Here is a 27231-nt window from a genome sequence, read left to right as displayed (position 1 = left end):
TTGGCAGATAAAGCCACACTACCTCACAGGAGTGTTCCGAGGGTTAAACAAGTTACTGTGGCACTCAGAACTGTGGGTGACCTGGGGGCCCTGGACCCCCGCACAGCTTCCCTGGGCCCACTCCAGTCACTCCCCACTTGGCCCTTCAGAGTTAGGATCCTGTCCCTTTACTGAGCCTCAGTTTCCTAATCTGTGGATTGAGCGGACGCTCCCAGTCCTGAGTTTGTGCTCAGGGGGGCTGAGAGTGAGTGCAGGGGAACGTGTCAGAGCTGGGAGGACCCTTAGAGAAAAATAAGGTCCATTGTCCTGTTATGCAGATGGCTTAACTGAGGCTCACAGAAGACCGAGGCTTGCCCAGCATCTGCAGCGAGGCCAGAGCTGTGCTGGAGGCTTCTTCTTCTCCTCCCCAGGGGCCTGGGACCACTTTCGGGAAGCCAGGCTCATGCCATTCTGATGTCCCCTAGGCAACGAGTGCAGCCAGGACGAGAGCGGGGCGGCCGCCATCTTCACCGTGCAGCTCGATGACTACCTGAACGGCCGGGCCGTGCAGCACCGTGAGGTCCAGGGCTTCGAGTCGGCCACTTTCCTTGGCTACTTCAAGTCTGGCCTGAAGTACAAGGTGGGTTGGGCCCCAACATGCTCAAGCAGCAGGGACAGATGCATCAGTGGCAGGACTCACTCAGGTCCCCCTGTTTTCTGGCCTTGTGGGGTGGTGGGTAGACAGGTCAGAGGTCAGGCTTTGGAGTCAGCCAACACTGGGTTTAAATCCTGGACCCCTCCTAGGTGTGTGACCTTGGACAAATCCCTTTCTTATCTTAAAATGGGGAGAAGTAAATTCCCATAACTTCATAGTGATGTCTTCCCAGCCCCAGCAGTGAGGAGTGGTCCAAAGGTGGAAACCCAGCCTTTCTCACAGGCCCCCGGGGGCTTGGGCCTAGTTCTGTTCCTGCACCCTTAATTCTTAGGGCCTTGCCAATAGAAGGCCCTGTGTTAGGCATTTGATAGGTCACTCTTAGTCACATACCTCTTTCTGTTCACTAGAATCCCCCTTGAACTTGAACTCTTAAGAATCTGGGCCAATACGGAGCTCTTTCCCCAAGGTCCCAGCCAGGTGGGGCTGAGCAAAGCCAAGCTGGGAGCCTCAGGAGGCTGCACCCTAATATGCTGCGTGACATCCGGCAAGCCACTTGACCTCCTTGAGCCTCCCTTTCCTCCGGTTACATAAGAGCCAGTTGTACCTGCCCTACAGGGCTGGGGGGGATTTGGTGAAAGGGTGGCTGGGAAATGCCTTGCACAGGGCTGGCTCCTTGGAAGGGCCCTGGGAAAGCTATGGTTTTGCAAAGCTGGTGTTCTCTTTGGGAAGGATAGGGAGGGGATCACAAGCTTCCATAGCCAGATGGGCCTTAATGTTGGAGTCCAAATCTCTCATTTTACCGAGGAGTGGGGAGGGCGGGGATGGGACTGAGGTACACAGAAGTTTAAGCAGCTGGCCCAGAGTCACACAAGGAGTTGGTGCCAGACCCAGGACAAGAACCTATATCTCCCAACTCCCAGCATTCTTTCCACTAAATCAACATGCCTCTCATGACCAGGGTTCCAGGGTAGGGTTCAAGCCCTGTCTGTGCCACTCATGTGCTGTGTGACCTTAGAGAAGTCACTGTCCCTCCCTGGGCCTTAGGGTCTTCTGTGTCAATGGGGCAGTGACCTCGTTTGCTTGGGTGAGGCACAAGGGATTGAATGATGGGAAAGTGCCGGCGAGACTCAGATAGCAAAGGGCAGGGTGTGTCCTGGGAACAGCAGTTGGGGCTGGGTGGCGTTGGATTCCCTGGTGCCCACCCAGCTCCCTTTCTGCCAGTTTCCCCTCAAGCTGAGCTCCTCCTGCTGAGTTGTGCAGCTCTGCCTTCTTCCTACAGCCCCTCCTGGGGCCTTGGTACCTTGCAGAGGGAGAGATGAGGAGCTTGGGAGCCAGGCCCCTGAGCTGGAGAAGGACCAGGTCTTTTTGCGACTCCTGGAGCAAGCAGTGGACAGAGCACTTGGCCAGGAATCAGAGAGACTGGGATTCAGGTCGAAAGGCCACCCCTCTGACTGCTGTGAGACTTCGGGCAAGTCGTGTAGCTCTGGGCGTGTGTCCGTGCACATTCCCCATGCATCGCTCATTCGGCAGGTATTGACTGAGTCCCTGTAACAGCAGTGCCTGTTTATTGGTGCCTTGTGGCAGATATGGTACTGGGAACACGCGCTATCTCCTATAAGCCTCACAGCCGTCCTGGGAGGCGGGTAATTGGAGCTCCATTTTACAGACGAGGAGACTTGAGGCTCAGAGAGGTCACATAAGCTGTTATCAAACCCAGGCCCGTGTTCCCCTAACTCTGTGGGCTCTAGGCTGAGTGCTGGGGTGCCCAGGGGTGCCCAGGTGAAAAAGATGGGTCCCTGCTCTTGACAGTGCCCCGAGGAGTCAGGGAGTCTGGCAGGCTCAGGAAAGGCCACTCGATGTGTCCAGGTGGGGTGACGGATGGAATCTCAGGGAGGGCTCAGCTCTCTAAGGGGTTCAGGGACTAGAGGGATGAGTAGGCGCCTGCTCACCTATCTCGCCTCAGTCACCTGTTTCTTAGGGGACAGCCTGGTGGTCTCGCGTGGTCACAAACATGAAAGTTCTCATATATACAAGAAAGACGATTTTCCAGGTTAGAGAATGTTGCCGAGCAGGTCGCAGGCTCCCCGGTCTTTAGGAATAAATAAGGATGGTAAGAACTGCTACCACATACCAAGCCTGTACCACAGGATCTCATTTAATGCTCACTGTATCCTTTAGGGTGGGTGGTGATGTTCCCATTTCATAGATGAGGAAGCTGAGGCTCAGGGGAGTAAACTAACTTGCCCGAGTTCACACAGCTGGTAGGAAGGTGCTTGTCACTGAACACTTATATATTTTCTTGCTGTGTATCTGAGACTCTTCTGGGTACTTTACTCATAAACTCATTTTTACCCTATGAGGTAGTTACTGGTACTAGCACCATTTTATAAATGAGGAAACTAAGGCACAGAGATGTTAAGCAACTTGTCCAAGGTCACACAGCTAGTAACTGGTGGAACTGGGATTTAAACCTGGGTGTGAAGGGCCCAACCCAGAGCTCGTTCAGAGTGGACGTTTCAAGATTCCCGGATCTTGGCTCTTAGCTCGGATGTGGTGTACGCAGAATCTGCTTGTTTAGTAAGCCCCCCCCTGCCTCCAGGTGATTTTCTGGGATGTTCTTGGACCACGCTCTGAGGAGTGCTCCAGATTTGGGGCTTCAGTCCTGAAAGGCACTGGCTCCTGGTGGAAATGGGAGGTCCAAGGCTGGCCCTGTTTACACCTCCTGCAAGTGCTCAGGCTGCCCCCGCACTTGGCAGGTCCAGCCCAAGGTTCTTGGCCTGGTGCCCTCATCAATTATAGATCCCCGAGGAGCAGGGCTTGTTACGCAAGACTTGTTGCTGTGAAAGCCTCTTCCTCCCAGCCAGTTCTGCCCTCAGAGTGTGAGAAAGGGCAGGGAGGGGACAGGGAGCCACTAGAAAGGGCTGACATGGGGACTGGCCCTCTTGTTCTGCGACCCTCAAATCCTTAAACTCACTCTCTGCCAAAGGGCTCCGAATCCCTTGATCTCTGCTCTTCCTTCTCCTCCTCTTCCCCCCACCTTCCATTTTCAGAGACAACCCTGGAGACCCCCTGGGGCTGGGTTATTTGAAACCCTTTGTTCAGATGGAATCTGGGCTGGACAGAGTCCTGGGAGCCCTGGGACCCGAGGAACACAACCGGAAACCCACAGAATCATTTGAACCCTTCTTGTCCTCCCTCCTGTTTCTTAAAGATCTCAGAATTTAGAGAGCAGAGGAGACCAAGACGGATCAAATTCATTTTTCTTTGTTTTATAAACAGTTTAACCTTTTTTTTTTCATGTAAATCTTTAAGGGCTTTTTTCCATGCTCCTGACTGCAAGAGTAATACAAGCTTATTATAAAATGTCAAATATTTTATAGAAAGATAGGTTCCCCCGCCCGCCCTGGTGATTCTACCCTTGGAGATAATATACCAAATGGTGGTTAATTTTTTTCTCTCTCCCTGGAGATATATTTATATATGTCACTTTCATTTGTAGAGTGGCTTTTAAGGCAATTTATCCTTTAAAATTTTGTTCAGATAATTTGACACCAATCTTGCCCATCCAATGATTAGACTGTAGAAAGCAACAATCAATCCTAAAGATTATAGTAAAATTGTAAAAAAGAGGAAAAACGTCAAAAATTTTTGCTCCCTGCCTTTGTAGATCCACTAGTATCTTCTAAGAGCTTGCTTTTCTTTATTTTTGTTAACTAATCTTTCCAAGTCCAATTTCCTAGATCATTAAGATTTGAGGGGTTAAAGAATCAGGAAACTCACAGCTGTAATCATTAGAAATCAAATATTCTTTTATTTTATAAATAAACATGCAGAGAGTTTCTGGGAACTGAGGTTTATGATGTAAAGCAACCCTTTTTGAAAATTAAAAAAATTTTTTTTTAATAACAATGAAAGGCACACTTGAGCAAGTAAAATATTTTGGAGGTGTGTAAAAAAAAGTTAATGGTCTTTCTTTCCTCCTTTTTCCCCACTTCCTTGTCTCTAAGGAGTCAGTTGTAACGGTTGGCAGGTCCTTCCAGCACCTTCTGGAAAAGCTTTTCAGATCCACTCTCTCTTTGCATCCAGCCGAATGAAGTCCCGGGTCAGGACTGTCCGTAGACACTGGGCTGACAGATGGATGAGGCTGGTCCCTGGAAGGGGACCTTGGGGGCAGAACCCAGCACTGCCACCAGCCAGCTGGGGCCCTGGGCACGGTGCTTCACTTCTCTGAACCTCAGTTTCCTTGCCTGTGAAGTGGGGTGATGAGTTCCTACCTCAGGGGCTTGCTGTCAGGACTGCAGTCCATGCAGGTAAAGCAGGTGGCTCAGCACGTGGCGGCCACTGCAGTCATTTCAGGCGAGCAGAGGTGAGCGCAGGGCCTCGCGTTACCATCCCTGACTGCTCTTCCTCACCTGCTCCCTGCCAGGCTTGGTTACATCGCCCTCAGGACCTCCTGTCTCTCTGTGCTTCCCCTCCAGGGGCCCTGACCCGCGTCCTTTGCACTCCACTGTGCGCTCAGATCCCAGGCATCAGGGCCATCCAGCCCTCGGGCCCCCTCACACCTGGCCCCTCACTCAGCCCCGGAGCCCAACTCGCTCTTCCCTGATGATGGGAAACCTTACTGTCTTGCTGCTCAGTTGTGGTTGGCAAGGTCAGGAGTGGAAGCCACGGCCTTACCCCTTGCTCCACACTGAGGTCATTCATACGGAGTGGCAAAGCCACAGCTCCCCTTGCAGGGCCCTGGAAGCAGGGCAGAGGGCTGGTTTATCCGTTCTGAACACTGGCCGCCCTCCTGAGCCCAAGGGAACTCTTGAAAAGCCTTATGCCGAGACCAAGAAGGGACACCAGGGGGCGCTCCAAGCAACGGGAAAACATGACTGCTTGAAAGACGGCTCTGAACAGCGGCTTGTTTCTGCCTCCCATCCTGGGTGACCCTAGTGACCTTTCCTCTAAGAAAACCTGATATTGGGGGACTTACAGATACAGACACGCCTGGGTTTGAATTCTAGCTCCACCGTCTACCAGCTGTAAGATCTTGGGCAAGTTCCTCACTTGTGAGCTCTGCTTTCCTCATCCGTGAGATGGGGAGAATGATGCCTCCCTCCTAGGTGATGCGTGCAGAATGCCCAGCGCGGTGGGCATGATCGTGTCATACACGCGTATCTATTGCATACTATGGGTAGACATAACGGAGCCCAGTTTAAACTGTCTCCCTTTCCCTCCCTGCTCTCCAGAATCACACTTCACTTCTGGGCTTCCGCTTACCTTGGGTAAAATGGGGTGCTGTGTAAGGACCTTTTCGGCCTTGGGCTGGGGACTGCTCAATTGTGGAGGGTGGCAGAGCAGGGGGTTATGTCTCCATTTCAGAAAGGAGAGACCTGAGGCTCAGAGAGGGCAAGACACTTACCCAAAGTCATCCAGCACTGTCGAGGCAGGGCAGCTGCCCTTACTCACAGCTGCCTCTGAAGACACAGCTGGGCAGGATTTGCTGTGGTACACAGCACCAAGGAGACAGGTGTCAGCTGGAGCAGTCCAAGAAGACTCCCTAGAGAGCCTCGAAGGATGGGAAAGATTGGGATTAGCACTTCTCAAAGTGGGTTTTGCAGAACACTTAAGCTACAGGCAGGATGTGGTGGAGAAAAGTGGTTCCTGATTCAAGATAGGGAAATGCTGTGTGAAACAAAAGGCATTTGCCAAGCCTTTGTTATGCTCATGTGCATTGTGTAACAGTCAGGGAAGGTGGATAAGGAGCCTTCCTTAGGCTTGTTAGACCATGGAACTCTTCCCTTGCGGAATATCTTAGGGGTCTAGGGTGCCATAGAACATGTCTTGGGAAATATTGGTTTTGAGAAAGGAATGTTTGCAGTTCTTTGATCCAGGCAAGTGGCTTCAGGGGTCTTTGTTAGTGGAATGTGAGATTCAAAGGGGTGGCAGCGAGATACAGTGGTAGGGAATCGGTCACTTTTTAGCTGTGTGGCCTTGGGCCGATTTTATTCCTTTCCTGAACCTCAGTTTCCTTCTTTGAAATGGACATAAGAATGTCCCAGTCTCAAGCATGATAGTGGGTTTAAAGTCCTGAGTTAACTGAGAATCTCTGTGTTGCTGGAAGGCCACTGGTCCAGAGGCCAGAATTGCCCTCACCTCAGTCCCATCCCCTTCCCCGATATCTGCTTGCCTGGACCCCCTCCCCTCGACTAACTCACTCTGTCTCCTTGACCTGGCAGAAAGGAGGCGTGGCGTCGGGATTCAAGCACGTGGTACCCAATGAGGTGGTGGTGCAGAGACTTTTCCAGGTCAAAGGGCGGCGTGTGGTCCGTGCCACCGAGGTGCCTGTGTCGTGGGAGAGCTTCAACAACGGTGACTGCTTCATCCTGGACCTGGGCAGTGTGAGTCCTGCCTTGCCCTTTCCCAGGGGCCGCTGAGATGCCCCTGGTCTGGCCAGGCCTGACTCTGGGGACGAGGATCCACCCACATGAACAAATGTATAGACACGGGCAGGGCAAACCACAGCGACCTGCAGCCCTTGTGCGCTGTGCGTGAGTCAGAGACCCAGGTACAGACATTTCTGGTATGCACGGACTCCCACACGTGTAGACTCAAGCTTGTCACACACAGACCTCAAGGACGCACCAGGTGCATAGCGTACTTGGACTTTGATTGACATAGAGACTTCCTGACACTTTCTGTTCATATGCACATCTGTGTACCTCTTTACTTACAGTCACTCGCTTATAAATACATGGTGGGCATGGCAAAAACTATAGGCTCTTGCCCGCCAGGCATGAACACGTGCACCGTAATGAATGCACATACATGTAGACCTGGGTGTGGTGTTCAAGGTCCCACGTGTGTGTGTCACACAGGTAGTTGCCCCTGCACACTGTATATGACAATGCGTGTGAGATGCACTTACCCAGGCCCACCTCACAGATGTGCGATGCTTTGTACACGTTCACCTCCCAGGTCCACGTGGGCGCAGACCTGCAGATGGACGTGGCCAGGCGTTCCACCCCAAACCGCACATGCATATATCCCTGTGGCGTGATGTCCACGCGAACACAGGCTCACGCTGACTTAGCGTAAGCTTTTTATTAAAGTCTGTGAATCCCGAGTGCGCAGCTCTATGGAGTTCACAGCGTGAACACACCCACCTAACACCGAATCGAGAAACAGAACCTCGCCAGCCCCTGTTTCCCTCTTCCAGGCCCTTCACGCCAAGAGCAGCCATCGTCCTGAACTTTCTCAAGCACAGATTAGTTCTGCCTGTTTCTGAGCCTCATAGACATGGAACCTTACTCTCCTGTGTCTGACTTCTGCTCAGCATTGTGTTTCTGAGAGGCATCCATATTGTTGCATTTAGCTGTAGATCGTTCATTCTCCTTGTTTTCTAAGATTCGGTCGTGTGGATGTGCCACAGTTTGTCCTTTATGATGCTGATGGACACGTGGGGTCCTTTCTGGCTTGGGGCTACTACGAGTGGTGCTAATTCGAACATTCTTGCACAGGCCTTTTGGTGGACGTACGAGTGCATTTCTCTCCGTTATATTCCTGGGAGTAGGATTGCTGGGTCACAAGGTATAAGGTGACCCTTGAGCTTTGGTAGCTATGGCTGAATGGTTTTCCAAAGTGGTTGTACCAATTCACATTCCCGTCAGCAGGCACACATGTTCGTACACGTTCTAGATGTAGCTGTACCTGTGAAAAAAGACATATCCCCAGACATGCACTCATCCCCTGGTGTGCCGGGATCACGCTCATTGCACTTGGATAATGCGCGTGTGCGAACTCTGCCAGCGCTCACCTGGGCAAGCACAACAAGGTGAGCGTGCAGGAACCCCGCAGTGTTCTACCAGCCCTGTCACTGGGCAGGGCTTATACGAAGGCTGGGGCACTGACTTACTGGGGTCTCTGCTTTCCAGAACATCTACCAGTGGTGCGGTTCCAGCAGCAGCCGATTTGAAAGACTGAAGGCCACACAGGTGTCCAAGGGCATCCGGGACAACGAGCGGAGTGGCCGGGCCCGAGTGCACGTGTCTGAGGAGGGCGCCGAGCCTGAGGCGATGCTCCAGGTGCCCGTGGGGTTCGGGGTGGGGTGGGCATGGGGACAGGCTGCTCGTGACAGTCTTCCATTCACTAGGCTATTTGAGGTGAGTCTGAGGAAGAAGTAAGTTCTGGACCCCGCATCCTGAGGCTGTTTTCCCCCAAGCCTGAATATGTTAGGGATGGGGAAGGTCAGCTTCCCTGACCACTCCCAGACTGCCCTGGGGGTGGGGCTGGAATCCCAGGCCAGATGCCTGTGGGAGTGTGAGCCACACCTCCAGCAGGGGAGGCCCGGTCCTGACAGGAGCTGAAGAAGAGGATCTTCCACCATTCCCTGTGGGCCAGCTTGGTGTGGGAGCGAGGTTAGAAAGAGGCCACTGGGACCCAATGTCCTCTTTCCTCTTCTGACTCTTCCTTGTAGTGTATGGCCCGTTTAGTCAGCTGCATGATGAGCTGGCCAGCCATTGTGCTTTGAGGACATATCAATAGAGGCAAGGTTTACCAGGCAAAGGAGGAGACCATGAGCTCTGTTCCATGCCACGCGGCTCCTGCTTATCTGGGGACATCCAGTTCCAGTTTTTGGAAAGAGCAGAGGGTGATTGTTGTGGGAAGGAGCCTGGACACCAACCAAGGCTTGGAGGGGACAGTAGCCCAGGCTATTAAGGCTGGAAAGGTCCAGAATGGAAGAGTGAAAATAGGCTCAGGAGTCACCGGGATTGAGGTTCAAAGACTGACTTAGCCACCTAATAGCTGTGCGGGTAAGTGACTTCACCTCTCTGGACCTCAGTGTCCTCTTCTGTAAAGTGCACCTAAAGATAATCTGCACCTCCTGGCGTGGATGCGAGGATGCAGTGAGATCTTTTAAAAGCAAGTGGTGGAAGGTGTTCAGTAGCTGCAGTTCGAAGGTAGCTTACGTATCTGAAGGGCTGTCCTGGAGGCAGAGGAGCAGAGGTGTTCTGGAGTTCCAGGAGTCGGGGAGACAGGGAGAGGAAGACTTTTAATAGGCAGATCTGGTTGGTCCCCACACACAGATGGTGTGTGAGCAGAGGCAGGACATCTGTGGAGGGGATGGGCCCTGTGTGGAGGGTCCTGTGGATGCCTGTGTGGTCCCTGCCTGGCTGAGGAGTCACCCAGGAGCCCAGGCCCCTCCCTCATGGCCACCCTTTCTCTCCATCTCTCCATCTCCTGCAGGTGCTGGGCCCCAAGCCGCATCTGCCCGCGGGAACCGACGACACAGCCAAGGAGGACGCAGCCAACCGCAAGCTGGCCAAGCTCTACAAGGTGAGCCCCAGATGCACCGTCCCCCTGAGTGTGGTGGGGTCGGGACAGGGAGGCAGGAGGCCTGGTCTTCCCCAGCCCCCATGCTGTGGGACCTCGAGCAAAGCACCCCTTCGGGGGGCCTGGGCTTTCTCAAGCCTCTAGTGGATGCTTGTGTGCTTCTTTGCAATAAACTCCAGACACATCTGTCATGTTCAGATGTGGGCTCTTTCTCTGGGTATCAGTTTCCTAGTGTGTAAAGTGGGAGGAAAATCAGAAAGGTCAGCTTTGCAGGATTTTGGGGAGTTTGCAGAGAAAACTAGTGGGAAAGTATCTTAGGAAAATACTAGGGGGAAAATAGTACAGAAATGTTGTGTCTGTGTGTGGGGTTGCAGCTCATGGTTAATGACTTTATTTATAAATTCTTCCTTGTGATTTTCACAACTGAACTGAGGTTTCTCTTTAGCTAAGGAACTCTGACACATGGCCGAGCGCCGGGAGAAAGCCCGATTACACTCATGCTGCGCCCGGGCTTGTGTGTGGTGAAACAACAACAAAATGGGGGTGCAGATTCCCATCGCCTCCAAAGAAAAACCACATTATTGATTTTTTTTCTGATTATAAAGTTATACATATTTATTGTAAAAAAAATAGTGAGCAATACTCAGGAGATAACCAGTATTATTTTTTAAAACATGTTTTGATTATAAAAGTGACAATACTCAATTTAAAAAATCATCCTGTCCTCCTCACCCTCTTCGTGGGTACCATGGCTACATTGTTCCCATTGTGGTGACAGGACACATCTCTGTCCAGACACATCTTTCTGTGCCTAAGTACTTTTCCAACTGGATCCGAACTATTCATGCTGGTCTGTGGCCTTCTGTTTTCCAATCAACGTGGTCTGGAATATCTTTCTATAATAGAGATCTACACGGCCCTTTATAACAGCTATATAATGCTCTAATTTGTGAATGTAAGAATTTAAGCAGATCCTAATTGCTGGACATTAGGATGTTTCCATTCATTCCAGTTGCAAACGGTCCCTTTTGGTGCACTTGTGCTGAGCACAGTAGAGCATTAGGGCAAGTTCCCAGACGTGGAATTGCTGGGTCGCAGAACGAAGAATGAGTCGGGGGTTGAAATGCCTGGTTCAGAGTCCGACCGCCCTTGCTTGAATCACAGGTCTGCTACTTCTAGCTGTACAAGTTGCTTAACCACTCTGGGCCTTGGTTTCTTTTTTTCTTTTTTTAAATTAATTTTTTTGGCAAAAGCCTACAGCACCCGGTATTCCCGGGTGGTCTCCCATGCGAGAACTAACCAGGCCCAACCCTGCTTAGCTTCACAGGATCAGACAAGATTGGGCACGTTCAGGGTGGTATGGCCATAGACCCTTGGTTTCCTTATGAGTGAAATGAGGACAGTGATGGAACTCTCATATGCAAGGACTAAAAGAGTTCTATAATTTTATGTTATATCAATTGCTTAGAACAGTGCCTGGCACAGAGTAGTAAGTACTTAATTAGTGTGGAGCACATCACTTAAAGTTCTGATACATGTCACTCAGCTGTACTCTGGAAGAGCTCCCAAATTACCCTCACCAGGGATTTGAAGGTGCCTGTTTACCCAGGGCCTTGTCAACACTGGGTATGGTCAATCTTTAGAATGTTGACTAGTATGCTACACTTTTTTTTTTAAGTAAAATGAACTTTTTATTTTGGAATATTTTTAGGTTTATAGAAAAATTGCAAAGATAGTACAGAGTTGCCATACACTGTTCACCCAGCTTCTCCTTAACATTTTAATATAATCAGACGCATTTGTCAAAATTAACATTGGCTCAACATTGTTAACTAAACTCCAGACTTTATTAGGATTTCCCCAGTTTTTCATTCCAGGTTCCCATCTGGGATACCAGATTGAATTTAGCTCTTTTTACTTTTCTTTTCTTTTCTTTCTTTGCTGATGAGGTTAATACCTTTCAGCAAACTACTCAGCTCTTCCCCTGTGCCACCCGTGTTCCTGCATTTTCTCTTGCCTTCCCCTCCCATGTGCAGTTTCCATGTTACCCCTGAGTGCAGGTCTGTAGATGTGGTTCTAACAAGCAGAAAAGGACAAAGAAAGCCTGCGTGTGCCTGGGGATGACAGCCCAGGTGTTACTCTGCAGTGTCATTTGGGGTGGGGGTGGGGCAAGGTGGTGGACATTTCAGGGGTGGATGGCCGCAGACAATCACATGCCAACTCCTCCCTCATCCCCACAGGTCTCCAATGGCGCGGGCACCATGTCGGTCTCCCTCGTGGCTGACGAGAACCCCTTCGCCCAGGGGGCCTTGAGGTCAGAGGACTGCTTCATCCTGGACCACGGCAAAGATGGGAAAATCTTTGTCTGGAAAGGTACTAGGGACAAGGGAAAGGTCCTACCTGGCCTCTAGGACCTTGGGTGGAGTCCCCTGCAGCTTCGAGGAACTCAGCTCCTGGGCAGTGTAGATTGTGTGTTGGAGGCACCCTGGTGCAGTGGAAATCAGGAGTCTCGGACTAATGCCTTGGTTTTGCAATTGACATGCTGTGTGATCTTGGGCATTTTACTTACCCTCTCTGGGCTCAGATTCCCTATCTGGACTAAAATTAGTGTTTCTTGAGTGCATTATAACACCAGTTCTCTGAAAGGTTAATTGGCATCATGTAAAAATTATGTAAAAGTCATCTAGCTCTGTGGTCAAATAAATTTCATGGGCAACGGTGGATTAAATAATGCTAAACAGTTTGTTTATTGTAGGCTTTTAACTTGCTGGTGTGCACTGGGGCTTTTCCTGAAGATGATCTGGTTTAGGAAACACCTTGCTGGAAGTCCATGAACTCTTTGAGGAATGTTGTGGGAGGCTCATTGAAACCATTGGCCCAGATGTTTCTGAGGCCCTGAGATGTTCTGAGAGGGTCTGTCAGTATCCTTCCCTGACTCCCTAAGGCTGGTCCTAAGGAAGAAGACAGAGGGAGGGAGGCAGCGGGTGGACACAGAGAGAGAGAAGCTGCTATTATTATTATTACTGTCTGGGCCCCTCGGGCCTGGGGCCAGCCAGCCTGGTCTTGGCCTTGGCAGTGAGAAGGCTGGGGACCGAGGGCTGGCACTGGCTCCCGGGAGCTCGCCTGGCATGGGAGAGCTCTCCGGGTTGGGACAGGCTTCGGGCTGTGCAGTGGGAAGGAGCCCCCGCCCTGCGGAGGGAGGCCCGAGTGTGAGCATGTGGGCTTTGGTGTGGACAGGGCAGGGTCTGGATTGCAGCCGTCCCCCTCGCTGAGTGACCTTGGTCAGTCATTTAATCTAAGATCCAAGATTCCTTATATTACATGAGAACAAGATAATAATGATCTTTCTCTCATGAGACTGTTGTGTGGATGACGTGGAATAATCTGTGTAGTTCTAAGCCCACAGTACATGCTCAGCAGACAGACCACAGTGGTGGTTGGGGTTGGCGTCATTGGCCAGGAACCCCAGATGGACCCCCAAGAGCTTTAGGGGTGGTCGGCTCTGGGGGTCTCTGGCCTTGGCTGTCCACAGTCTAAGAAGAGTAGGGATGGGGTTTGTCCACGCCTTTCCCCGCACGGTTGGACGTTAGGATGTGGGGGATGTAGGATGTGGCAGGGTCCCAGGCCCCTGACCCTCCGTCGCCCGCTCTGGCTGCCAACAGGAAAGCAGGCCAACATGGAGGAGAGGAAGGCTGCCCTCAAAACGGCCTCCGACTTCATCTCCAAGATGGACTACCCCAGGCAGACGCAGGTGAGCCCTGGAGGCCAGGTAGGCTGGGGAGGGATGGTCCAGTTTGGGGGGGGTGTCCCACCCTCAGTGGGGATGGGGTATCTGAGGCTCCCCCAGGACCCCTGCTGGGCGACCCAGCCACGTCCTGCTCCTCCCCCACCCCTTCCCAGGTCTCCATCCTTCCTGAGGGCGGCGAGACCCCGCTGTTCAAGCAGTTCTTCAAGAACTGGCGGGACCCAGACCAGACGGACGGCCTGGGCTTGGCTTACCTTTCCAGCCACATCGCCAACGTGGAGCGGGTGCCTTTCGACGCGGCCACCCTGCACACCTCCAGTGCCATGGCCGCCCAGCACGGCATGGATGATGACGGCACGGGCCAGAAGCAGGTACCTCCAGGGCACTTCTGGCCCATGCACTGCCTCCTGCTCCCCTAAGGATGTTTCAGCCACCGTTTTGGTAGATGAGATTCTTTGGTGTTACTTATCCAGCACACTCTGAGCACCTACTGTGTGCAAAGCCCAGTGCCTTGTGTCTCACCCACCCTGCCTCAAGGAGTGCCTGGTCTGGGTGGGGAGGTGACCGCAGCCACAGCTGATTGCTCGGCCCTGTGGGAGCACAGGAAGGGCAGTGGGGGCAGCTGATCAGGGCAGCCTGCATGGAGACAGGGACCCTTGGGTTGGGTCTCAGAGTAGGAGCAGGAGTTTGCTGCTGGAGAGGAAGCGTGGAGAGTGGTGGACATTCCAGGCAGGACTCGCTGTGTTTGGGGAGGAGAGAGCTGTCCGGGAGGCTAGTGCCGATGACACCCTCAGGGAGGGGCCTTGAATGCTGGTCCCAGGGGTGTGGACTTGATCCTCTAATGAGTAGGTGCTATGAAGAGTTGTTTCTTTTTTTAAAAAAGAAAAGCAGAAATGTGACAGTCTCAGTTCCATGCTTTAGAAACTCATTGTGGAAATGGGTCGGAGACAGGAAAATGAAGGCAGAGAGCCCTTTAGGTGGTGGTTGTAATAGTTTAGGGGAGAGAAAATGGTGACCTTGGGGCTAAGAGGATCACAGTGGAAAAAGGGAGGTGGGGGTGGGGTTCAGAGTGGTTTATGAGATAGAATCCACTTTAGGCAAACATCGATTCCATTCCTAAAGACAGGAATAACAAAAGCATTAATTTTAATTTTTTTGTCATTGGTACTTTTTTTTCATTCATTGTTTAAGTAGATAGGGAGGGCACGATGAAAATATTTAGGGTGGGCAGTGTGCAAAACGCCCTGACAGCCTGGCTGTGTGACCTTGGGTGAGTTAAATAACCTCTCTGAACCTCACTTTCTCGCCTGTAAAATGGGGCTTCATCCCACTCCATCACCTTCAAGAATGTTCAAGATCCAGAGATTCTAAGATTCTGTTTCCTGGGATTGGGGGGGGTGTCAGTGTCTCCGCAGCATCACCAGGTGGCGCTGCAGGGCCTTGTGACCACTTGGAAAAAGTGGTGTCACCGGAGCTCTGCAAAGAAACCTGCCAGCAGGGGTCATTCTGAGGTCACCTAGTGACCGCCTTGCCTCTCTGGATGTGGCCTGTGAAATCCAGGCAGTTCAATAATGATACAGATATTGGTAACATTAGTAATCAAATAATAATAATTATAATAATAAAAGTAGCTGCCACTGTGCTAGACTTTTATGAATAAACTCATTTGAGCCTCACATCAAGGCTTTGAGGTAGGTGCTGTTATTATCCTCATTTTGCAGATGAGAAGGCTGAGGCCCAGAGAGGTTAAGCAAGTTGCTCCAGGTCACAGGACCGCTAAGGGGGCGGAGCCTGATTTGGGCTCTGTGTCTGGCTGTTAACCCTCACCGTGCCACGTTCGATGTGCCGGGAAGTGCAGGGTGGGGCAGGCGTGTGGTGTGAGGACCCAGAGCAGGAAACCTGGGATTGAATCCCAGCCCAGCCTCCTAGTGGCTTTTTGATTTGGGCAAATTGTTTAACCCTTGTCTGAGCCCAAATTATAAAAAGTTCGCCCCACGGTCTAACCATGATCCACCACGCCGCCGTTTCCCAGCTGGGCTGAGTGGTGGGGTGGGGATACCACACAGTGTCTGACCCCAGCTTGGCTCCGGCAGATCTGGAGAATCGAAGGCTCCAACAAAGTGCCCCTGGACCCTGCCACGTACGGGCAGTTCTACGGAGGTGACAGCTACATCATTCTGTACAACTACCGACATGGCAACCGCCAGGGACAGATCATCTACAACTGGTGAGGGCCTGGGGCCGTGCGGTGTGTGTGGAGCGGAGCGTGGGGGGTGCCGATGGGCCCTGAGCAGGCAGCGAGGGGAGGGATGTCCGAGGGCGTGAGGGCCCGCATGGGACCTCCACATCCCACTGGGAAGACTGTCACCCACAGGGCAACACCACTTGTCCTGTTTCTCCAAACAACTTTTAAGCTATTTTTATCAAAATATTACACGTCCAGCTGTAGGAGATGTGGTCAGTGGGAAGAAACAAACCAACAGCACGTTTCCCACGAGTCCGTGCCAAGTACTCTACACACTAGGGTTTATCCTCCCACGTACACTTTTTAATTAAAAAATTATTTTAAAAACAGAGAATATATTCATGCGGTTCAAAAATCAAAACAAAATAAAGTGGCATTTATTGGGAAACGTCATACCCACTCCTGTCCCATTCTACTGCATTCTCCAAACCCTGCCCCGTTACAGGTAACCTCTTTCATTACTTTCTCATATATCCTTCTGATAACCTTTATGCAAATATAAACCAACATGACTCTATATTCCTAATCCTCCTCCTTCCTTACATAAAAGACAGCGTCCTGTGTGTATTGTGCTGACCTTGCTTTTCTGACTCAGTTCTTCCTGGAGGTCCGTCTGTGTCAGCACATAGAGACCTTCCTCGCTCTTGTTCCTTTTTTTCAGCTGTGTAATATTCCTTTGGGTGGCTGTACTGTAGTTTACTTAAGAAATGCCTTGCCGAGGCATACCTGGGTCGGTTCCAGTCTTTCATTGCTATTATTGCTGTGATTTGTAACCTTGAACAAACATCGTTTTGAACGCGTAGAGAAGTATCATTAGGGTAAGTTCCCAGAAGTGGGATTGCTGAGTCAAAGAGCAAATGCCGTTGTCATTTTGATAGATAGCGCCCAATCTCCCTTGATAATATTTCTTGCGTTTTACATTTCCACCATCTGTTTCCCTATATCCACACCGGTGGACTGTGTCGTCATACTTTTGGATGTTTGTCAACCTTATAGTTTATAAAATGATGTCTCAGGGTGCTTTTAATTTACATTTCTCTTATTATACAGTCTCAAACTTTTTGTTTCATTATTGACTGTTAGATTTCTTCTTTTCTTAAAACTACACTATTTTGAAGTAATTTTAGACTTGCTGAAAGTTGCAAAAAATAGTACAGAAGTTCTCGTCCACCCGTTACCCAGCTTCCCCTGTGTTCACATCTTGCATAACCATAGTACAGTTGGCAAAGCCAGGAAACTGCCATTGGTACAAGACTGTTTACTCATCTTTAGATGTTCCTTGAATTTCACTGGTTTCCCCACTAATGTCCTTTTCCTGGTCTAGAATCCAGCCCAGGATTCCCATGGCACTGACTCATCTTGTCTCCTCAGTGTCCTCGCATCTGTGACAACGCCTCCATCTTTCCTTTTCCTTTATGACCTTGGCACTTATGAGAAGTACTCATCAGTTATTTTGTAGAATGACTCTCAATTCAGACTTCTAAAAGCAGCTTAAACTTTTTTTTTACTAGACGATACATGCACGTCACACAAAATTCATTAAGAAGGCTTTTTTAAAAAGTTAGCTCACCAACACATTGATCTGTCAGATTTTGTTTGCTTACACAGATAACATATTGGTTATGGGAAATTTAGACAACATAGGAAGAGGTAGGATAGAAAACCTAACTCTCCCCTCTAAGGGCAATCACCACTGACGTTTCTGATAAACATCCATGTGGACCTCTCTGCATGTGTCCACGTGAGTCTAAATCAACTGATGTCTTTTTCCACAAATGGGCTCAATCATGCTTGCTATTCTCTGACCTGCCTTTCCACCTAGAGAAATGTCTTGGGCACTTTTCTGCACGTCAGATTTGAGTCTCAGAGCACCTTCTCTTGTGGCCGCCCAGCCAGTCCCCTGTGGGGCACATTTAGGGTAAGGAAATGGCCGAGAGTGCGAGTATTGGTTTGGTTCCTGGTTCTGGTAGCTCTTGAGACGGTCCCTTTCCCGCTCTGTCTCAGTTTCATTACCTGTAACAGGAAGATTTGTGGGTTTCTCAGCACAGGACAAGGGAGAGGCTCGGGGCTCTGTGCAAACCTCAGTGCTAAGTGTTACTTCCTTTCCCAGGCAAGGTGCCCAGTCTACCCAGGATGAGGTCGCTGCGTCTGCCATCCTGACCGCCCAGCTGGACGAAGAGCTGGGAGGTACCCCTGTCCAGGTGAGCCTGGTCCACCGCCTTGTCCATCTGTTCACCCGTCTGTCTGACTGTCCATCCATCCACGCCACAGATATTCACGCAGGGCTTCCATGTTCCCGACACTGCGTGTGTAACCACGGACACACAGACACCGCTCCTGCCCCAGTGGGCTTTACTGTCTCTGGGGAGATGGACATTCAACAAACACGCACACCAATGGGTGTATGATCGCACGGAGACCGATGCAGTGAGTGGAAATGACGAGACCCTGTGGAGAGAGATGCGGGAGAGGCGGCGTGGCTGAGCGGCTAAGGGGAGGGACGCGGAGCCAGCCTGCTTGGGTGTGAACCCTCCTCACCTCTGGGCAGCCTTGGGCCAGTCACCTCGCCTGTCTGTGCCTCTGTGTTCTCACGATGGGGATAACAGGACCATCTCTCAGGATTGCTGTGAGGATTAAGAGTTAACATTTTTAGAGCCATGCCTGGCACATACTAGGCCCCTCCCTTATTCATGTATATTAAGTATTAATATAAGGAAGGATCTAATTGGACTAGAAAACCCCTGCCCTGACTCTAGGAAGGAGCTCTTCAGCTGGGGTCTAATGGATGCATAGGAGTTGGCCAGGCAAAGGGTGACATTGCAGGCAGAGGGAAGAGGCCATGCAAAGCCTCTGAGCTGGGAAGGAGCACTGGGTATTAAAGGGCCATGGTATGAGGCTGGAGAGGGGCTCAGAGGGGCTCAGAGTCCACGGTGAGGACGTTGACCTTGATCCTGAGAACAACAGGAAGTTGCTGAGTGATAAATCTGAGGTGTAGGATTTCTGGTTTAGAAGGCCGCTCTAAAGGCTACGGTTGGGGTACCGGAGGGCAGCAGAGCCCGATTGCGGAGATGTGGGGGAGGCAGACAGGAACTGTGCCTCCTCCATCCTACCCCAGGAGTGGGCAGGGCTCTAGATTTGGATGTGGGGCTGGTGTCCTGACCTTTGACCATGGCAGTCTGGGAGCCAGGCACTAAGTGAGACGATGACCGTCTTAGCGCATCTCATGCCGACGACAGGCTTGGGAGTAGCATCCTTAGCCGCGTTTTGTCGCGGTCGAGGCACGTGTCCAGTTCTCACCGTCAGGGTGGAGTTGGGATCTGAGCCCAAACCCAGCAGCGGTGGGTCACAGTGGGAAGTAACCACAGTCACCCAACACACACGTGAGATTGCTTTCTGGATTAGCCAGCTGGGGCCACAGCTCAAACCTGAAGTCAGGCGGGCGCACAGGGAGGGAGTGGACGTAACTCATCCTGGCATAGATCTTGCCCACTTCCCTCCCACCGCCAAGCCCGTGACTGTGGCCACCCTCTGGGGTGTGCTGGCTATGCAGCAGGGGGCCTCGCCAGATCTGGAAGATTCTATTCTTACCACTCCACCAGCTTTCATGCCCGGGCTGACGTCAGCATTCTGGAAGAATGTCCACGAACAATCCCTGCGCTTCCATTTAAGGAAATATTTGCAAACATAGGCTCTCCTGGGTCTTAGACCAGACACAGGGTCAGCGAGGCAAGTCCTCGCGTGGGCGAGGGGGGCAGTGGGTGAGGCAGGGCCCGAGGGACCTCAGGCAGTAGCGCTGTCTCCAACCTTCCTGGAATCTGGGTTCCTGCCTAGCGTCTGTGCGTCGTAGGGCCATGCTCTGTGCCACACACAGTCAGAGCATGATGGCCTTGTCTGGGGGTGGCCCAGAGCCGCATAAAAGGACTGATACACCCCGTGCCGCCTTCCCTGATGTGCCCTCCTGTCTCCCTGCCAGAGCCGCGTGGTCCAAGGCAAGGAGCCCGCCCACCTCATGAGCCTGTTCGGCGGAAAGCCCATGATCATCTACAAGGGGGGCACCTCCCGCGAGGGCGGGCAGACGGCCCCTGCCAGTACCCGCCTCTTCCAGGTCCGGGCTAACAGCGCTGGAGCCACCCGGGCTGTTGAGGTAACACCCAGCTCCCAGACCACAGGAGGGACTGGTCTCCCTGAAACCTCCCAGGGGCAGATCTGCAGGGACAGGACTGGGCGGGATTGGGTAAGGGTTTTGTGCCTTGCTGCTCTGGCAGCACGACTGTCTGTCTTAGACTCCCCCGTCTCAAGGACGTCCAGTGCCCCTTGCGCACCTTGCATAACGGGCAGCTCACAACCTACCATGTAGTCCATCCTATGTGATCTGGGCGCAGTTCCTAATTACGTTCCAGCCTGCTGCTGTCCCTTGAATGGTGGAAGGCATAGATCTGGACATAATTCTCCAGCATGGTCTGAGAAGCCTAGAGGAGAATGGGACTGTCACCTCCTTTGTTCTGGGCACTCAACTTGTGTTAATGCAGCCCAGAATTCTAGAATCGTCTTGGCTAATGACATGCCAAGCCCATCAGTGTCCAAAGTCCGTGTCCTCGGCTGTGATGGGCTGTGTTCCTCCTCGTCCCCACCTGAGAGCTCGTCCAGCTGCAGGGTCTCCTGGGCTGTGAGGGGGGCTGAGGGCTTTTGTCTGACTCCTATTAATGGAGCGCTGCCCTCCCAGGTCATTCCTAAGGCTGGCGCGCTGAACTCCAACGATGCCTTTGTCCTGAAAACCCCCTCAGCCGCCTACCTGTGGGTGGGTGCAGGAGCCAGCGAGGCCGAGAAGACGGGGGCCCAGGAGCTGCTCAGGGTGCTATCGGCCCAACCTGTGCAGGTGGCAGAAGGAAGTGAGCCAGGTAGGAGCCGGGGTGGGGACTGCAGCTGTTAGGGTTCCCTTCGTTCCTTCTGCTTAGGGGGTCTATATCCTCTCCTCTCTCTGTGCCTATCCCCTAATGTGTGTCAAATAAAAGTGGTTCTATGGTCAGTGAGAGGCAGGTCTCCAGGCGTTAAAGAAAGGAGAGCTCAGCGTGGGCTGGGGCAGTCTGGGAAGCCTGCAGGAGGAGGCAGTCACTTGCTAGGAAGCCTTGAAAGAGTGGGTGGGGGTAATAGCATCAGGGGGGTACTGGTCTCTCTTAATCTCTGGAATCTCCTGGACAGAAATGCCACAAGTCTTCCTTGTTTCCAGAACGTTGTCCTCACTCCAGCCCTCAGTCTTTCCATTGTTCCTTTGCGCCCATTCCCTTCGCTTGGTGCTTAATAGAGATGGGGAAGAGTAAGCTGGTCTAAAGCAGCTCTGTCCAGTAGAAACTTCTATGAGGATGGACGTGTTCTATGTCTGCCAGCTCCAATTGGGTGGCCACTAGTCACGTGTGCCTACTGAGCACTCTTGAAATGTGGCCAGTGGGAATTGGTGGGAATGAGAAACTGAACTTTGAATCGAATCTAATTTTAATGATTTTAAATTTAAACAGCCACACGTGGACAGAGCAATGTAGACAGCAGTATGGTGGGAAGAATGTGGGGATTGAAATCAGACAATACTTACATCTTGGCTTTACCACTTTCTAGCTGTGTGACCTTGAGCGAGTTGCTCAACCCCTCTGAGCCTTAGTCGCCTCATTTACTGAGTGGAGAGAATTATCCCTGTCCCCCAGCACTGTTGTCAGCCGCAAGCCAGCAGTAGTCCTGGCTGCGTGTTTCCTGCCACGACTGCCCTCTCTGGGCCTGCGTTTCATCACCTTGGAGTTCCCTCAGGCCTCTCCTCTCCTGACCCTGTGGGATTTCAACGCGGAGGGGAGGATGGAGAGCAGTTGGTTGGGCTCAGCAGGGCTCGTCCCAGGGTCTGATGAGAGGTGCGAGGGGGGCAGTGGCGTCCCTCAGCAACCGCCGTGGCCTCCCCTCACAGACGGCTTCTGGGAGGCGCTGGGCGGGAAGGCCGCCTACCGCACATCCCCACGGCTGAAGGACAAGAAGATGGACGCCCACCCTCCTCGTCTCTTCGCCTGCTCCAACAAGATTGGACGTTTTGTGGTGAGTCCTTGGGGAGGTCACACCCGTGCTTTCCCCGCGGGATGAGGGCTCCCAGGCTCCAGTCGGCCCCCGGGGCAGGGAGAACCAGTGCTGATGGCATGGCCCAGGGGCAGGAGCCCCCTTGCCAGCGGGAACTGGCTCTGTACTCCCTCCTGGGGGGCGACAGAGGAAGCCCACCTGGGGGGGAAGATGTCTTGCCCATGCGCTTTCATTATCCTTTGTTCCTTCCCAGATCGAAGAGGTTCCTGGCGAGCTCATGCAGGAAGACCTGGCTACTGATGACGTCATGCTTCTGGACACCTGGGACCAGGTAGGTGATGGCTCTCTGCGCCAGAGGGAGTGGAGATGCTAGAACGTCAGTTCTAAGATCAATTGCCAGAAGGACCTAAAAGCAGCAGTGCCAGGTGTTGCCAGAAAAGTCTCTGGGCTGCTGCAAGTCACTTCCCCTTTCTGAGCCTCCATCTGGTCATCTGTAAAATGGGCGTGATGGCATCTACCTTGCAGGTGCAATTACCTGGAAAACTGCAAAGCACCATTCAAATGCAAGTCATACGACCTTCATCATTCTCGCCCAGGCCTTAGGGGAGTGGGAACTCTTACCTGAAGTCTGTTGGTAAAGAAAGCTGAACTTAGCAGCATCTCACATGCAGGCATAAGACTGTCCCGTGTCACCTGGAGGTTTTGAAGTACCTCTTCTGTTTTAGAGGGCACTGGGCTCACTCTGCTTCATCTCCTAGGGGAGGCTATTGTGTAGGACTTAGCAGGGGGAAAACACCATTCATTCATTCAATGGATATTGATTGAATGTCTAGCTTTGTGCTAGACTCTTTGTGTTCCAGATGCTGGGGATAGAGCAATGAATAAAGTAGACATTTCCCTGCCCTCGCAGGGCTCACATTCTCATGGGTGGTGGAGGGGTGCCAGGTCAATAATCCTTCCTATCAAGTTGGCTTCTCCCAGAGTCATCAGGGTTGTAGAGTGGCTGGCCACACAGGCAAAGATGCTCCTCTACCCATAGAGCTGGCATCCCCAGTTGGAAGACCAGGACCAAAAATGTGTGCAGCTTGAGCCATTCAGCTATTGTCATTGATTGATCCATTGGCTACTTAATCTGTTAGTCATTCACTCAGCCAATATTTATTCAGCACCACTGTCTTCCAGAAATAATGCTGAGTGCTGGGAATCCTAGGAATATCTGCCTTTGAGGGGCTTCCAGTTTAGTAGGGAGCACATTCGTAAATAAGTAAGAGTAACCAAGTCTCATATTTTATCATCTAATGCCATTTTATCTATGACAGCTGCTCTTTAAAATAATATTTTGGATATGCATAAAAATCAGCTGAATAAATTTTTATCTGTAACAAACCTTGTAAGAGGGCTCACAACAGTGGTAGCAGGGGTGAGATCTTTTTATTCCAAGGCTTAGACCCATGTTGGCTAAGACACACAGAATGGCACGTAGTAGACTCTCAATGTGTTATTTGCTGGATGAATAAATGAGGGAGAATATGTTTGAGGGTGAAGGCCCAGGTTGCCAGATCCTCCAATTTTTCAAGAGAAGTTAGAAATCTAGATTTTTATGTCATCAGTTGGTAACTAAATTTGTTTCAAAAGACATTGCAGGCCAAGTCGGGATGGCAGGTGGGCAAAGAAAACATGTTTGTAGGTTGCCCGTTTGCAATCTCTATTCTGTATCCTTCTGGTCATCGTCCATGGGCTCCAAGAGTCAGCCGAGGTCTTTGTCTAGTCCAATACCTGGACCCCTCCCCATTCTACCTCTGGCTGTGAATTTGGTCTGCACCCCTCATGTACTTGTCATTTCACATCTTACTTCCAGGTCTTTGTCTGGGTTGGAAAGGATTCTCAAGAAGAGGAAAAGACGGAAGCCTTGACCTCTGGTGAGGACCTAAGTCCCTGTGGGTCTGTTGCACGTGGGCTGGTAGGAGCAGCTTCCTTATGGGGTCTGGGAGTTGGTGTCAATGGGCTGGGGACTTCCTCGTCTATGGTCAGCCCCGTGGAAGCCCTGCTTAGGGTAGTGAAAGATCAGATCAGAAACCCTGAGGCTTTCTGAAGGAACTGATCTGCTCCAGGGGAAGGAAGAACCAGATGAGAAGTAGCTTCAAGTTCCCAGAATGCCCAAGGGCTGAACTTGTCAAGGTTTAGATGTTGCAGAGTAGATCCCTGCTAGCTTTACAGACTTGATTCAGGAGCTGGGAACCCAAAAGCTTGTTCTTCAATATCTTCCAATAGAGGACAGCAAGGGAAAAATGATAGAAGCTTTATGAAGCAGGAGGTGAAACTGTAGCCCTGTCCCTTCCCGTGTTCCTGAGCAGCGGGGTGGAGAACCCATGTGGCTGTCATTGTCTTTAAGGGATGGGAGTGTCTAGTGCATGGGTGAGGCAGTAGAGACAGCAGGACCTCAAACCATCTTCTTTGGCAACCCCTGCCCTGAATTACCCTCTTCCTGGTAAGGGAGACGGTCACTAAGAATTCCTGGGGTTTCCTTTTCCCACATGCGTGTCTGCAGCTAAGCGGTATATCGAGACGGACCCAGCTAACCGGGATAGGCGGACCCCCATCACTGTGGTGAAACAAGGCTTTGAGCCTCCGTCCTTCGTGGGCTGGTTCCTCGGCTGGGATGACAACTACTGGTCTGTGGACCCCTTGCACAGGGCCATGGCTGAGCTGGCTGCCTGAGGAAGGACAGGACCCACCAATGTCACCGGTCAGTGCCTTTTTGAACTGTCCATCCCTCAAAGAGGCCTTACAGTGAGCAGGGCAACTCACTGATATGTGTGCGTGTGTGTATGTTTTTTTTTTTTACAGTAGCCAAAAACACCCCTGAAAAAATTCAGGGCCCTTGCACAATTGTCTAAAATGTCTGTGCTTTGGAAATTAAATTCAATAAAAATAAAAGCTTTTTGAAGTGTGTTAACCTAGTGTGGCTCAACTGTTTCCCTATGTGATAGCCCCCACCCACCTGACAGTAATAGGCAGCCTCGGCCTGTCTGAGCACTCCGGCAACTCTGAGCATGCCCAGAGAGGTGCCTTGCACGTGCCTGTGCACCATAGGTGAGCGACGTCCACCTGTCTGTTAATCCTGGTCCTCCGAGAAGCAGATGCCACGACAGGATGTGCATAGATAGGGAAATACCTGTGGGAAGGGAAATAGGGCGGGAACTGAGGAAGGCCGGGAGAGCCATCAGACCGAGAAGCAAGTCTCACTCTAAGTGAAGAAGAGAGGGAGAGAAGGTTGGGTGGAAGCGCCCTACACAGTCGTGTAATCCAGGGAGGTTCAGCAAAGCTTTCGGGCAATCCTAGAGCCAAAGTCAAAGTGTTATTTTTTTATGTAATGGTATGGTCCCATTTTTGTTGTTTTTTATTGTGGAAAGCTATATGTAACAGAGTATTTATCATTTTAACCATTTAACCATTTATCATTTTAGGTATACAATTCAGTGACATTACCTATATTTGCAATATTATGCAGCCATCACCACTATCTGGACCCAAACCTTTTTCAGAACCCCCAACATACAGGCTGTGCCATTAAATAAAAATGCCCCATTCTCCCCTCTGCCCAGCCCCTGGTAGCCTCTATTCTACTTGCTGTGTCTGTGTCTTGCCTATTCATGTAAGTGGAATCATACAATAATTGTCCCTCTGTGTCTGGCTTATTTCACTTAGCATAATGTTTTCAAGATTCAACCACGTTATAGCATATATTGATATTTCATTCTTTTTTGTGGCTGAATAATATTCCATTGTACGTAGATACCACATCTTGTTTATCCATTCACCCATCGATGGACTCTTGGGTTGTTTTCCCCCTTAGGCTATTGTGCATAACGCTGCTGTGCACACGGGTGTACAAATGTCTGTTTGATTCAAAATGTTCTTGAGCCAGAGTCAAAGTCAGCCAACAAAGGAGCTGTGTGTCTCCCGTGAGCAGGTGTGTCTCATCCGCCCCCTGCGCTCAGCCATCAGGAGGCCGGGCCTTGGTGCATAGGTGGGATGGGGTTCGAAGCCAGCCGCCGGGGCCCTTAGTCAATTATAGTCCCTGTATAGAAATGCAAGATGCATTGTCACAGCCACCGCGTCCTGTAACATCTTCCTGGACCTGGTCTCCCTCTGGTTCCCACAAGTTCATTCTGCTGCCCCAAAGCTGTTTGTAGAAATCTCTGCCGCTTTGTAGCTACCATCACAAGAGCTGCCCCTGGCTGCTCCCAATGTCTCTGGGGTGTGGGAGAGGGACTCCTCTGTGCCCGTTGGTCCCCTGGGCCCTGAAGTTCTGCTTGTGATCAGCACGTCACAAAGTCCCTCTTGGATATTTCCATGAGCTACTTCAAAACATTTTTTCCATGGAGGCTCTAAAGCAGTGCGAGGAACCTGCCGGAGGACACGCCCCATTCCCTCCCCTCTATCCTTCAGGTCTCTTCCCACCATGTTGTCCCTCCTCTTGTTCCGTGTCACCTCCCCCACTCCATCCCATCCAAATCATGGAGTGAAAGCTCCCATGCATGTGACTGTAGAAGAACAGAAACCAGTGTGAGCGTTTAAATCGTGGGAAGGGTGTGTGTGTGTGTGTTTACGTTGTTTCCAAAGCTGGCTGATCACCCAAATTGTCCAGGGAAGTTTTTAAAAGCATGGATTCCCCAGTGGCCCTACCTTCAGAGATTCTGATCTGTCGCAGAAGTGATGAGGGTAGTGGAGAAGGAATTTTCTGGGGAAGCGGGGTGGGGGGGGTGGCAGGAAGTCAGAGGGTGCAGCAAGTACAAAAGCAGGGAGCTATGAGGGAGAATGGTGAGCTCGGGGACAGACAACAGCCCAGAGTGGCTGGAGCCGGAGGCAAGGAGTGTTAGGCCTCAAATCTGAGAGGTGGGTAGGGTCCTTAATGCCCTGCCAAGGGGTTGGGACTTGATCCTGTAATGCCTGCCTTGCCTACCCCCAAAGGGTTGCTTTCATGGTCAAAGTAATCGACTTGACAAAGTCCTGGAACAAAAGCAGCATTTACCACCGGAAGCTTCTAGGGCCTTCACTAGAGACAGGTGGAGGACTAACTCGACAAGGCCAGCTTACTTCCTGGAAATTTGTGGGAGGTAAAATTGCTGATAGACCTGCCCATGAATTCTTCATTTCAGTATATACTGGCATTCAAGGGTATGGCCGTGGCCTCAAGAGGGAGTTCTATAATGTTCAGAGAAAAAAAATTGGCTG

The 27231-nt window shown here is 51.3% G+C and overlaps 1 protein-coding gene across 4 annotated transcripts in view; it reads left to right on the top strand.

Annotated features, from left to right (window-relative positions):
• Window positions 1-24946, top strand: part of GSN (gelsolin) — a 57651-nt gene extending 32705 nt beyond the window's left edge. For all 4 annotated transcript variants that reach the window (XM_012664409.1, XM_012664410.1, XM_012664411.1 and 1 more), the window contains 15 exons: window positions 465-619; window positions 6859-7020; window positions 8554-8703; window positions 9866-9955; window positions 12193-12325; window positions 13615-13703; window positions 13853-14068; window positions 15791-15924; window positions 18053-18143; window positions 19916-20086; window positions 20666-20840; window positions 21890-22014; window positions 22247-22324; window positions 23852-23912; window positions 24542-24946. In XM_012664409.1, coding sequence (XP_012519863.1) covers window positions 465-619; window positions 6859-7020; window positions 8554-8703; window positions 9866-9955; window positions 12193-12325; window positions 13615-13703; window positions 13853-14068; window positions 15791-15924; window positions 18053-18143; window positions 19916-20086; window positions 20666-20840; window positions 21890-22014; window positions 22247-22324; window positions 23852-23912; window positions 24542-24711 — 2000 coding nt within the window. In that variant the 3' untranslated portion in view covers window positions 24712-24946. The remainder of the gene's footprint in view (window positions 1-464; window positions 620-6858; window positions 7021-8553; window positions 8704-9865; window positions 9956-12192; window positions 12326-13614; window positions 13704-13852; window positions 14069-15790; window positions 15925-18052; window positions 18144-19915; window positions 20087-20665; window positions 20841-21889; window positions 22015-22246; window positions 22325-23851; window positions 23913-24541) is intronic.
• The last annotated feature ends 2285 nt before the right edge of the window (window positions 24947-27231 follow it).

This window comes from Propithecus coquereli, unplaced genomic scaffold (assembly GCF_000956105.1).
Source record: "Propithecus coquereli isolate 6110/MARCELLA unplaced genomic scaffold, Pcoq_1.0 Scaffold89, whole genome shotgun sequence".
NCBI lineage: Eukaryota > Metazoa > Chordata > Mammalia > Primates > Indriidae > Propithecus > Propithecus coquereli.
Note: the sequence above shows the minus strand (reverse complement) of the source record. Positions and strands in the feature narration are given on the sequence as shown.